The 13,862-nt window shown below is 43.2% G+C and overlaps 1 protein-coding gene across 1 annotated transcript in view; it reads right to left on the bottom strand.

The window, feature by feature from the left end:
* Window positions 1-13,862, bottom strand: part of sh3d19 (SH3 domain containing 19) — a 60,010-nt gene that overhangs the window by 1,000 nt on the left and 45,148 nt on the right. Inside the window, exons 16-19 of the mRNA XM_051702473.1 lie at window positions 2,896-2,966; window positions 2,470-2,696; window positions 498-544; window positions 3-189 (exon numbers count right to left, since the gene is read on the bottom strand). Coding sequence (XP_051558433.1) covers window positions 3-189; window positions 498-544; window positions 2,470-2,696; window positions 2,896-2,966 — 532 coding nt within the window. The remainder of the gene's footprint in view (window positions 1-2; window positions 190-497; window positions 545-2,469; window positions 2,697-2,895; window positions 2,967-13,862) is intronic.

The raw sequence follows: 13,862 nt of genomic DNA, 5'->3' as shown, positions 1-13,862 counted from the left end.
ACCTGTATTGATCTTTACAAAGGCCTTCGGGAAGAACCCTTCTCTGCCATTCAGCCTTCCACTCCACCATTCATCATCTATGTGAGCTGTGACCAGGATCCTGTCTCCTTGCTGGAATGGCAGGTCATCCTCTGTTTCTGCTGTGAAGTCATACAGTGCCACAGCCCACTCCAAACAATTAGATGCAGCCTACGGACAGATCAGAGATCAGACTCTGGTGTAGTTTGATATAATATAATAAAGAAATGTGAAGTGAATGCAAGGACCAAAAAAATCATTTGACTTACAGCAACCTCAAACACCCACCCACCCCCCCAAACACTTAGCTAGTCCAGGGACCCTTAATATAAAAAGCTAGATGTTGTATACATAACATTAGTTAATGCATCATGAACCAACATGAACTAACGATGAGCAATAGCATATTTATAAATTATTTAACAAAGATTGATAAATGCTGTTAAAAAATGCATTTTAAGGTATGGGGTGATGGATACCTCACTGGCTTTGAAAAACATTTGTTTGGTAGGTGAAGCAGCCATTCCTGCAAAATAAAACATGATGTATTAGAGCTGATTAGCCCATAAGAGTATTATATAACTGAAGACATCCACATTCTGATAGGCTACACTATTTATAATGTACTACAAAACAGCTTTTGCTGTATAAAACATGAAGACTGCCTAAGCACGTAGGATAGTATAAATTCCATGCCGTTAAGCCTGGAATAGGAATAATTCACTAAATTATTTCAATTCACTAAGTAAACTCAACTAATTCTTTGAATGGCCTGCACACAAATATACAGTATGAATGAATTTGAACAGTGAGCTGAATTTTAGTCTGACTGAACCTTATGAGCAGTACAACTTTGAAAGGAGTGTAAAGGAGCTACAGAGAAGAAGAAGAGCAGCTGTCCTCAGATGGAGCATCTAGCCTTGTCACTCAAGGCTGCTGTATAATGCATGAGATGGAGGACACAGTTTCATAGAGCCCTTAATGAAACACAAACAGAAGGGCAAATTCCTCACATGCCTGCCATAGGGAGAGCTGCCCACTGATTGAGTCATAGACACACTGTTGCTGACCACTGCAGTAACACGTACTGGTGGTAGGTAGGTAGATTAGCAATCTAGGAGTGTATAATGAAAGAAAAATGCTGACACAAACCAAACAATTAAAAGTTGCTGGTTATCACTAAGCGCACATAAATGACATCTTAAATATATGATTATATAATTATATAAATGTTTTCCTTGTTAGTTGTTAGCTACCTATGTGACACATCAATGGTGACTCTGAAACTGTAGTTGTAGACTAATTTGTATCTAGATATTTCCGTAAATGTGAAATGAGTGCCCCACCCAGGGCCACAACTACATATTTGTTGAGGGGTATGCAACATCAATGTTCCCACCCACCCCACCAAATACACACACTACAACACAAATAAAAAGCATAGGCAAATTACATGGCCTTTTTGGAGCCCTTTTAACTTAATATAAAATAGTCTTCATAGTCTTGATTTTGAAAAAAATCAAGAATTCAATAAAAAAAATAAAAATAAAAAAAAAAAAATAATGTGATGCCAATTATTTAATTCAAACTTTTATATTAAGAATTTAATGTATAATTTTTTTATACAAACAGTCATGTACATACCAATGAAACTGCTTAGTTAAAAACAAAAAACAAAATTATTAATTTAATTTGATCTGCATCGTTATTTTCCATCCAAACAGAAAAAGAAAGAAAAGAAAGAAGAGGCATGACTGATTCTGAAGCCAGCCTGTCCATCACACATTTCTTTGCCCAATTTTTTGGATTTAGTCAATAATTGATCCATGTGTTGTTTAATTATTCCTGAGGTATTTACTTATACCACATCCAATGGTTTCTCACGTCGTGTTTGACAGCGAGACAACAACAGGCGAAGGTTGGAAAGCGCAGCAGCATTAGTTATGGTTAGTAAGACGAGCCCAAGTATAGGCTGGACATAGCGAAGGGTCATTAACTTTTTTAACAAGCTTTTCTCTCTAAATCTAACGCAACTGAACGCCTATTCCCAAACATATAGCATCTTTTTGCGTAACTGTGACAGAAAAGATACTGGGAAATGAGCGTTAGCTATGAAGGTACCTCTTGATACATTTTTTTTTAAAATACAAAAATCCGTGTTTGAACCCATTTAAAATGCTAGGAAAAATTAAGTTAAATCAAATAAAAGTTAAATAAAATACATCCTTTCATTATTGTTTAAAACTGTGCTTTTGCTTATTTGTAAGGTATTTTAGGAGATTTAAAAAGTATGATTTTGGCGCCCCCTATGCGTTGCATATGTTGCATACCCCATTTTTGCGCCCCTGGCCCCACCTGTCACCCAGTTTAGTATTTGTGTCTAAATGTTTCAACATAAAATGAAACATGAAATGTGCTTGAAATAACTATGGATATGATTTTGGCTCTTACCAGGCAGTGTAATCTTGTTGAGAGCAGATTTGTGTACTGGGGCTGGAGGGAGATCTTCAACAACTTCCACAAAGTTGAGAGGGAAAATACCAACCTGGCCGTTCACCTCCCCATGAGCCCACTCCTCTCCCACATACTCTTTGAGCCGAATCACGTCACCTTCAGAGAATGATAGCTCATTGCTTTGCTCTCCCTCAAAGTCAAACCTAGCTACACACCTTGGGCCACTAAGGAAAACACATGGACAAAGAAAAGGTAACTGGATTTGATTTTCCAGTATTTGCCAATCTAACACTGAAATAAACGTAATTTCAATTGAATAAACTTCACAGAGCTTGTAATTCACTCCAAACCCTGATTTAGTTTTGACTTTGTGTCTGGGAAACCCTACAGCTTTCACAATCGAATTCTGTAAAGATGACTTACCTGAGAGGCTCAGGAGATGGTTTGGTTTTCCATTCATTGATGGGGGCTGGGGCAGGTGCGGCAGGCTTATTCTGGAGAACAAGATTATCGGCAATGGTTGATATCGAAGTTTTAATCAGCACTATCCATACATTTGCCCTAAAAGCGCAACAACAGCACAAATGTAGTTGACCCTTAATAGTTTTAGAAAGTTGTTCTGTGTGACATGCAGTATACCCCATCTAAAACCTTTTTACAACATTTTTCAAATCAAATCAAATCAAATCACTTTATTGTCACACAGCCATATACACAAGTGCAATGGTGTGTGAAATTCTTGGGTGCAGTTCCGATCAACATAGCAGTCGTGACAGTGATGAGACATATACCAATTTACAAAAACATCAAATTAACACAACACAATTTAAACATCTGTTATACACATAATTACACTCAACAATATACAAATAATAACATACACTGTACAGTATACGATACGCTGTTTTTTTTTTACTATATGGATACACATTATTCAATAAAAATTAAAATTAAAATATATTAAAAAAAAGTATATATATATATATATAGAATGTACAGTATTGTACTGTATTGACATTCAGGCTATCGGTTGATAGTCAGTTGTTAAGAGAGAACATAATATAATAATAATAATATAATTTATAATAGTCCGGTGTGAGATATAAAAGTAAGGGTAATAAAGTGCAGTGCTGATGTATTTTGATCGTGGGAGATCAAGAGTTCAGAAGTCTGATTGCTTGGGGGAAGAAGCTATCATGGATTTGGCTGGTGCGGGTCCTGATGCTGCGATACCGCCTACCTGATGGTAGCAGTGAGAACAGCCCATGGCTCGGGTGGCTAGAGTCTCTGATGATCCTCCGAGCTTTTTTCACACACCGCCTTGTATATATTTCCTGGAGGGAGGGAAGCTCACCTCCGATGATGTGTCTGGCAGTTCGCACCACCCTTTGCAGTGCTTTGCGGTTGTGGGCAGTGCTATTGCCGTACCAGGCTGAGATACAGCCAGTCAGGATGCTCTCCACAGTGCAGGTGTAGAACCGTGTGAGGATGTGGCGGTTCATTCCAAACTTCCTCAGCCGTCTCAGGAAGAAGAGGTGCTGATGAGCCTTCTTCACAATGACTTCAGTGTGGACGGACCATGTGAGTTCCTCAGTGATGTGGACACCCAGGAACTTGAAGCTGCTGACTCTCTCCACCGGTGCTCCCTTGATGGTGATGGGACTGTGTTCTCTGTCTTTTCTTCTGAAGTCCACCACAAGCTCCTTTGTCTTACTGACGTTGAGGGAGAGATTGTGCTCCTGACACCAGTGTGTCAGAGTGTGCACCTCCTCTCTGTAGGCTGTTTCATCATTGTCAGTGATCAGACCTACCACCGTCGTGTCATCAGCAAACTTAATGATGGCATTGGAGCTATGTGTTGCCACACAGTCATGTGTGTACAAGGAATACAGTAGTGGGCTGAGAACACAGCCCTGCGGGGCTCCAGTGTTTAGGGTTAGTGATGAGGAGATGTTGCTGCCTATTCTAACCACCTGGCGTCTGCTTGACAGGAAGTCCAGGATCCAGCTGCACAGCGAGCTGTTTAAGCCCAGAGCCCGGAGTTTCTCATCTAGCTTGGAGGGCACTATGGTGTTGAATGCTGAGCTGTAGTCTACAAACAGCATTCTCACATAAGTGTTCTTTTTTTCCAGGTGGGAGAGAGCAGTGTGTATTGTAGATGCAATGGCATCATCAGTGGAGCGGTTGTTGCGGTAAGCAAACTGCAGCGGGTCAAGATTGAGTGGCAATACAGAGCAGATGTAATCTCTGATTAGTCTCTCAAAACATTTGCTGATGATGGGGGTCAGAGCAACAGGACGCCAGTCATTTAAACAAGTTATTTTTGATTGTTTTGGTACAGGCACAATGGTGGATGTTTTAAAGCATGCGGGGACTACAGACAAACAGAGGGAAAGGTTGAAAATGTCCGTAAAAACACCAGCCAGCTGGTTCACGCACGCTCTAATGACGCGGCTCGGAATGCCGTCTGGGCCCGCGGCTTTGCGGATATTCACCTGTCGGAAGGATCGGGTTACATCCGCTACAGAGACGGAGAGTGAACTAACCTCTGTAGCTTCAGCCGCGAGAGCTCTCTCCGCGAGGGCGGTGTTATTTCCCTCGAAACGAGCATAAAAAGTATTTAGCTCATCCGGTAGAGAGGCAGCGGTGTTCATGGCGGAGTTTTTATTCCCTTTGAAGTCCGTGATGATGTTAATTCCCTGCCACATGCTTCTAGAGTTGGTGGTGTTAAACTGTCCTTCAATCTTGCTCCTGTACTGGCGTTTTGCTGTTTTGATAGTTTTTCGGAGGGCATAACTGGCTTGTTTATGCTCCTCCGCGTTCCCGGAATTAAAAGCAGAGGTCCGCACATTAAGTGCCACGCGAACATCGCTATTGATCCACGGCTTCTGATTCGGATAGATTCGTACAGTTCTGGTCGGAATCACTTCCTCTACGTACGTTCTGATGAAACACATTACGCTATCAGCGTAAAGCTCGATGTCGTCATCAGAGGCGGACCGGAACATCTCCCAGGCCGTGTGATCAAAACAGTCTTGTAGCATAGAGTCTGATTGGTCCGACCAGCACTGGATCGTTCTGAGGGTGGGTGCTTCCTGTTTCAATTTCTGCCTGTAAGCGGGCAGAAGCAGAATGGAAGAGTGGTCCGATTTGCCAAATGGTGGGCGGGGGAGGGATTTGTAGCCATCCCGGAACGGAGAGTAGCAATGATCCAAAACCCGGTCCCCTCGTGTGTTGAAACTAATGTGCTGGTGATATTTTGGTGCGACTGATTTTAAACTGGCTTTATTAAAGTCCCCGGTCACAATGAACACGGCCTCAGGGTGCGCGGTTTCCTGCTCACTTATAATCCCATACAGTTCCTTGAGTGCCCGGTCTGTGTCGGTTTGTGGGGGAATGTACACAGCAGTGATAATGACCGCTGTGAATTCCCTCGGTAGCCAGAATGGTCGACACAGAAGCATAAGAAATTCCAGATCAGGAGAATAGAAAGACTTGATGGAATGTACGTTCCTCTGATCACACCAGGATTTGTTGATCATAAAACATACACCACCTCCTCTAGTTTTACCTGAGAGGTCTTTCGCTCTGTCCGCTCGGTGCACGGAGAACCCCGCGGGTTCAATGGCTGAGTCTGGAATCTCCGCAGACATCCAAGTTTCTGTAAGGCAGATAATGCAGCAGTCCCTTGTCTCTCGTTGGAAGGAGATCCGCGCTTTCAGCTCGCAGAGCTTGTTATCCAGAGACTGAACATTTGCCAGTAGAATAGTGGGTAGCGGGGGTCGATTTGCGCGGCGTCTTACTCTGATGAGAACGCCGGCTCTGTTTCCCCTTTTCCTCCTGCGTTTCCGCGGCCGTGCTGCCCAGACAAAGGGCTCCGCTTGCGTGTTTGTAAACAGCGGGTCGGCATTGAGGAATGTGAAGTCCGGTTTTCGGTGTGAGATCGCTGAACCAATGTCCAAAAGTGTTTGTCTGTCGTAGACAATAAGGCAGACAGAATCCAAGACAAAAAACATAAGAATTGTGAACAAAACAAACAAAACATTGCTATGTTGTGTCGGAGCTCGCAACGCAGCAGCCATACTCGGCGCCATCTTGAGTCCAAAACAATTTTTCTAATTGTTGTCAAATTTGTATGCATCCAGATTTGAGCTCATGTTGAATGTGAGACTTCATGGCTTATTTGTACTTTAAAAAATGTATTTGTCACACCGCAGGACAATTTAAAATGTGTGGACTACTGAAGGTAAATAAACTTCAAAGTCATAGCAACTAAAATTGTAACCTAAACTCTTGATCAAGGTCTAAAAACAAAAACATTTTCATTGTAGTTTGTTTTGAGCAGAAACTGAATTTTTTCGTTCTGGTTCCAGCATTCCGCAGCATTTATTTCGAAATGGTAACCGTTTAGAATGAAATAAAAGAATGGTTAATGCTGTTCTTTTTAAAATGACAGTACTCTGTGCTAGAGTGGGTAATACATCAGCTGCAGTGTTGCCAGATCTCGCAAGAGAAACAAGGGATCGGATCTGGAAAAACAAGTTCAAAATAAGGGACTTGCCTCACCAAAATAAGCAGAGTTGGGCTGAAATGGAATACATGTAACAGCATTACAGTACATATTCAGAATACAAAAATTAAGTATCTATATTCAGCCCCCATTACGTTTTCAAGAGCCTGTATTCAGAATTCAGTTACTTAAAACATTTTTGTTAGAATACTTCTCTCATAATGACCACAAAATAAGGCAGAAAAAATAAATTCTTGTCTTTCAAGTGAAAAACTTGATTGTTTTTCTGAACAGCACAGATGCACACTCTCTCTTCCCCAGAGAAGCTGCAGCACGTGAGCAGTTTTTCCAGGGTTTCATGCCAAAATGGGCTAATTTGAAAACACAGTCACGGGTAAAAAATTATAGCATCGCAGGTTGTGGTTTTTGGTATACTTTCAAAATGGACTGCATTCACCAAAATGTTTGAAGGTAGACACTAGATAATGAGAATACAACATCTTAGTCATCTATAATGATTCCAGGATTGAATATCTGGCAACCGCATCACAAAAAAAAATTAAAAATAAATAAAAAAGCAATTAAAATCAAAGAAGTTAAAGAATTAAAACCACCCAAAAAATAAGTGTCAGTAATAAAAGTAGTAAACAAGAAAAGAATAAATAGGCCTAAATGTTTTGGAAACAAGCTTGATTAAAATCATTCATATACTACACTGTTTTCACAGGACCTCACTATCATCTAAAAAATATGGTTAATTTGCATTCTGTAGCGAAGACACCGGGGCACTAATATTAAGATCCATATGCAGTTTAATAAAAGTATAAACAGTACAACAAAGTAGCAAATCAAAGGGTAAACAAAAAGCAGGCAAGGGTTCGGTACACAGAAAGACAGTCCAAGAAAGGCAAACCAAGTAAATCCTAGAAACAGAGGGGTAATCCAGTAAACAGGCAATAGGTCCAAAAACACACAAGCAGGCTGGGAAATACGATGAACAGGCAGGAGTCAAAACACAGGGAAAACAGTAATGGTAAATAATGCTCAGAATTGCCAACTAGGCCAAACAAGACTTCGCACTGAATGCATGTAAACAGGGAACTTAAATAGACAGAGATAATGTGAAACAGGTGGGTGAGTAATCAGTCTGAGCAGAGGGTTATGGGAAATGTAGTTTGTGAAGGAAGGGTTAGTACTCTGGAGATGGCGACATCTGGCGGCGTTCAGGAGAGATAGCAGGCGCTGCCGGTGTAACACATTCTGTATCCAATTTTGTGTCAAAATATATGAATCTTTGTCAATCTAATCAAATAATGGGTTAAGAAGATTAAAATACAAAAAATAGTTAAAAACATTAAAAATGCCATTCAGAACATTCACAAACAACCCTGCTTGGTAGCTAGTGTCACAGCTAGGGGCTTTTGGTCATGGAGGTACAGGCAACATTTTTCTTGTTATAAAATTGTAGATGTCCGCAAACTGCCTTGTGTTTGCCTTCTGCCTTCTATTAAGAAAAACATCAGCATCCAACTCCACACCTAATTTAAAGAAATAAAAGTAGTGCTAAGTTGATGATTTTTGCTGAAAAATAGTTTTCTGACTGTTTAGACTCCCTTAGACATTAGACATTTTTCCAATTGTGCCTTGCCTTTATAAATATGTTTTCAAAAATTATTCTTGTATTCTGAATACTTTTTTATGTGATTGTGGTAGCGGGGGCATGTTCGAGCGTCCATCGGGAGAGAGAGAGCGGTAAGGGTGCATACACCTGAGCCGAATTATGACTAACACCTGTCTCTAATTGTAGTGAGATTGGGGAGAGCAGCATAAGAAAGCAGAGAGAGAGACTGGGACGAGAGCCTTACTGTGAAGCTGATGTGTTATTGTGAAGCTGTAAACCAGATCTGATTTGAAGACTGCATGCCCCATGGAGTCCTTCCCGCTGTCCGACATCATCAAGTCCCTCGCCAACCTAAATCACACCCACCAACAGGCTCTGCTTGAACTCCACCAGGATCAAGAACACCGCTTCCATGAGGTTCTTAGTGTTCAAGCAGAGGACCGGCAGGTAATTCGGAGCGACCCCAGACAAAAGCAGCCCCCTGCCCCTGCCCATGCTGTTGAAGATGGGGGTGGAAGACGACCCTGAAGCCTTCCTGACCATGTTTGAGCGTACCGCTGAAATCTGGGGCTGGCCGCATGCTCAGTGAGCGGCCTGGCTCATCCCTCTGCTGTCCAGGGAAGCCCAGCTTGCAGCACAACAACTGCCGGCAGCTAATCTCCTGGTCTATGGTGACCTGAAGAAGACCATCCTGTGGGGTCAGCCAGAGCTCAGAGCAATACTGTCAACTGTTCTGCTCGATGGAGATGGAAGAGGCCGGTCACCTGTTTGCCTTTTCTCAGTGGCTCCATGATGCCTGCCGGAAATGGCTGCGGGCGGGGGACCGCGACGTCGAGGGAGTGGTCGACCAAGTGGTGCTGGAGCAGCTGATCCGCCGGCTTCCAGAAGGGATGGCGGAGTGGATCCAGTGCCATTGCCCGGCGTCGCTGGAGGAAGCGGCCCAGCTTGTGGAGGACCATATGGTGGTGTGCCCATGCACGGAGGAGCGCTCTCTCTCGCTCTCAACTCCCCCTGTGTTTTCTCCCATCTCTTTCCACTCCCCTCTCACTCTGTCCTCTCTCCAGGCCCTGTTCCTGCTCCCCGGAGGCATGGAAACCCGCTGCCGAAGCCGGTTCCTCGCTTGCGCCGGTTTATCCCTTTCCCAGCAACTTCAGGGTCTACCCAATCTCCCGCACAGGTAGATGTACCGGTCCCCACAAGTGCGAGTGTAGCACCTGGGCCAGCCTGCTGGCATTGTGGGGATCCAGAACACTTCTGGGATCAGTGTCCTGTGATGGAGCCGGGAACTGTAGTCCAGATCCCCGATGCACCACAGGCTACCTCCGATCGGGCTGGAGGGTACAGGATACCGGTAAGAATCAAGGGGAGTACACACCAAGCCTTGGTGGACACAGGTTGTAACCAGACCACTATCCACCAATGCTTGGTTCAACATGAGGCTTTGGGCACAACTAAAAGGGTGAGGGTGAAATGTGTACATGGGGATATTCACAAGTACCCTGTGGTGACCCTTGTTATTAAATTTAGGGGAACAAAGCATAGAGTGGAGGCCATGGTTAGTTCCCGCCTCACCCATCCGCTGAATTTGGGGACTAATTGGCCTGAATTAAAAAATGTATTAAAGGGAATATGCACGGATGGGTCCTGCACAAAAGCGATGAGATGTGAAATGTGTGACGCTCTGGCAGGGGAGGTGGAGCCGGGGCCATCTTTGTAAACTCCACGTCAGGATGACGTGGGGGGAGAGGCAGCAGCCCCTCCCATCCTCAGGGGATTTCCTGAAGGGGATTTCCCTTTGGAGCAGTCGCGAAACGAAACCCTCAAGCACGCCTTTGACCAAGTGAAAGTGATCGATGGTCAACAACTCCAGCCGAATGTTGCACTTTCATATCCCTATTTCGCAATTATAAACGAGCGGTTGTATCGAGTGATGCAGGATGCTCAAACTAAGGAAGATACAACCCAGCTCTTACTACCGCAGAGCCGTCGGGAAATGGTGTTCCAGGCGGCTCATTATAATCCCATGGCAGGTCATCTTGGGGAAAGAAAAACACTGAACTGGCTAATAGCCCATTTTTATTGGCCGGGCATTGGCGGTGATGTCCGCAGGTGGTGTGGGCATGCCGCGAATGCCAGTTGGTGAATCCACTGGCCACCCCAAAAGCACCATTGCGCCCATTTCCGCTGATCAAGGTCCCCTTCGAGAGAATTGGAATGGACCTCATCAGGCCATTAGAGCGGTCAGCACGTGGACATCACTTTGTATTGGTCCTAGTGGACTATGCAATGCGATATCCGGAAGCAGTGCCTCTGCGCAACATCTCAGCACGCAGTGTTGCGGAGGCACTCTTCAAAATAATCTCCTGGGTGGGGATTCTGAAAGAAATCCTCACCGATCAGGGCACAACCTTTATATCACGAACACTACGCAAGCTTTATGAATTATTGGGCATTAAATCGATCCACACCAGCGTTTACCATCCACAAACAGATGGCCTGGTGGAACAATTTAATAAAACCCTTAAAAACATGATTCGTAAGTTTGTGTACGAGGATGCTAGAAATTGGGCAAATGGCTCGATCCCCTGTTATTCGCAGAATGAGAGGTCCCGCAAGCCTCCACTGGGTTTTCCCAATTCGAGCTGCTGTATGGGCGGCGCCCGCGCGGCGTGCTTGATGTCATACGTGAAGCTTGGGAGGAGGGTCCTTCAAACAGTAAGAATGAAATTCAATACGTTCTTGATCTTAGAGCAAAACTCCACACCTTGGGGCAACTAACACAGGAGAATTTGCTCCAAGCTCAAGAACGACAGAGCTGACTGTATAACAGGGGAACTCGGCTAAGGGAATTTGCTCCGGGAGATAAGGTACTCGTATTACTCCCCACATCGTGGCAAGGAACCTTTGAGGTCACAAGACGAGTGGGGGAACACGATTATGAGGTATAGCGAACCGATAGAGGGGCTACACATCAAATTTACCACCTCAACCTCCTGAAATTGTGGAGGGAGGCGGCCCTGGTGACATTAGCTACGGTAGTTCCAGAGAGTGCGGAGCTCGGGCCGGAGGTAAACACAAAACACAATCATGTCACCCTGGTCACTTGCGGAGACCACCTCTCACCGTGCCAACTCACAGAGGTTGCCAAACTACAACAAGAATTCGCAGATGTGTTTTCCCCTCTACCGGATCCAACACCACATCGAGACCGAGCCGAGGGTGGTGGTACGTACACGTCCCTACTGATTGCCCGAACATAAAAAAAAATAGTTCGGGAAGAATTGGATGCAATGCTCGATATGGGAGTAATAGAGGAATCCCACAGTAGTGAGATTGGGGAGAGAGGCATAAAAGGACCATGCCAGCGCCAGATCGAGAGAGAGAGACTGGGACGAGAGCCTTACTGTGAAGCTGATGTGTTACTGTGAAGCTGTAAACCAGAGAAGTGGTCAATTAAAAGTTCCTTACCTATATTTGAACAATCCAGTTCCCGGTGTCCTTCCTTGTTACAGTGATGTATTGGAATACATCACTGAATACATTAAAGAGAGAGTATTTAGTATTCTGCCCAATCCTGAAAATAAGTGATTTTTTTACCATGTGGGGGAATTATCCACATAGAAATCATAATAAGCATAGTATACAGTAGCCTTTTTAAAATAACGTCTTTTCAATTAATGTATTCTTGATATTAAATATATCCCTAAAAATATTTAAAATACATATCTGGCCATCTAAAATCAATAAATAGCCTAAATCTCTGTCTCCAGCAAGCACAACCTGCGTAGGCATGTTTGGACTAAATGTCACTGTAACAGGTAAAAGGGAAAGGAGGAAGCGAGAACCGGCTTTACAATATAAATGATAGTTTAATGATAAACGTAACCAAAAAGACAAACACACACAGGTGTCGGACAGCTCTCCGTAACTCTCTCTCTCTGTTGCACTTCCATCTCCGGCCGGCCTTATCCCTCTCAGGCTTCTTCAGCCTAATAAGGGGCCGGGTGTGCGGAATCACGACCCGGCCCCACCCTCCGCCCTGCCACAGTCACCTTATGCGGGACAAATTATTATTATTATTATTTTTAACTATAGTGTACACCACAAAGAGCAAGCACCAACACAGACTATATTCTTCTGGAGCTAATAAAGTCCTGAATCAATTTTATTAACCAACATAGGGGTAAAACAGAAAAGAGCACACACCCATTGCGTGTGGCTTTTTAGCTGTAAAAAGCCATATGAAACTGAACATTATCACAAAGTTAGGCCTAAAAAAAAAAAAAACCTGGTATGGATACTTTCATTTTAATTACAGATCTGCTTCTAAGTAAAAACCTAGCAGCATCAAAACTGTATTAATGCATCATATCTAACAATAATTAATTGAAAACTTGGAAACAATTGAGGAATGTACCTTTTTTATATCTGGATTAACTGTGCATGTACAGTGTATATGTAGTAATTCTATATGCGGTTGTGGCCACAAATATTGGCACCCTTGGTAAATATGAGCAAAGAAGGCTGTGAATTGTTTTAAATTGTTTATCCTTTTGATCTTTCATTCAAAATATTAAAAAAATCTAACCTTTAATTGAAGTAAATTAATTGAAAGGAGGGAAAAAAATCTACTAATTAAATAAATATTTCAATAACCAATAACTTCCAATCAACTGGAGATGTTATGAATCGTCCTGGAAGAGTACGTGTGTCTATATTGTCTCCAGGCATGGTGAGGAGGATGTTCCAGTGGCCAAAAATTCTCCAAGAATCAAAGCTGGAGAATTGCAGAAATTAGTTGGGTCTTGGGGTCAGAATGTCTTCAAAATTACAATCAGACGTACATTACAACAAGTTGTTTGGGAGGGTTTCAAGAAAAACCCTCTGCTCTCATCCAACAACAAACTCAGTGGAGCTCATACAACAACACAAATTGAGCTTTTTGACAGCAAACACCAGAGATGGGTTTGGTGCACACAGGGAAGTAGCCATATGGAAAAGTACCTCATGGCCATGGTTAAATATGGTGGTGGATCTTTAACGTTGTGGGGCTGTTTTTATGCCAAATGTCCTTGACATTTTGTTCGGATACATGACATCATTGACTCAAATACCATTTTTCATCTGTTGGTATCAAATACCAACAAATGAAAAATCAAAACCTGTCTGCCAATGCCAGAAAGCTTAAAATGGGCCAGGTTGGATCTTCCAGCAGGACAATGATCCAAAACACACATCAAAATCTACACAAAAATGGTT

The sequence above is a fragment of the Myxocyprinus asiaticus genome, chromosome 7 (assembly GCF_019703515.2).
Source record: "Myxocyprinus asiaticus isolate MX2 ecotype Aquarium Trade chromosome 7, UBuf_Myxa_2, whole genome shotgun sequence".
Taxonomy (NCBI): domain Eukaryota; kingdom Metazoa; phylum Chordata; class Actinopteri; order Cypriniformes; family Catostomidae; genus Myxocyprinus; species Myxocyprinus asiaticus.
The sequence above is the reverse complement of the archived record's forward strand: the minus strand, read 5'-3'. Positions and strand labels throughout refer to the sequence as shown.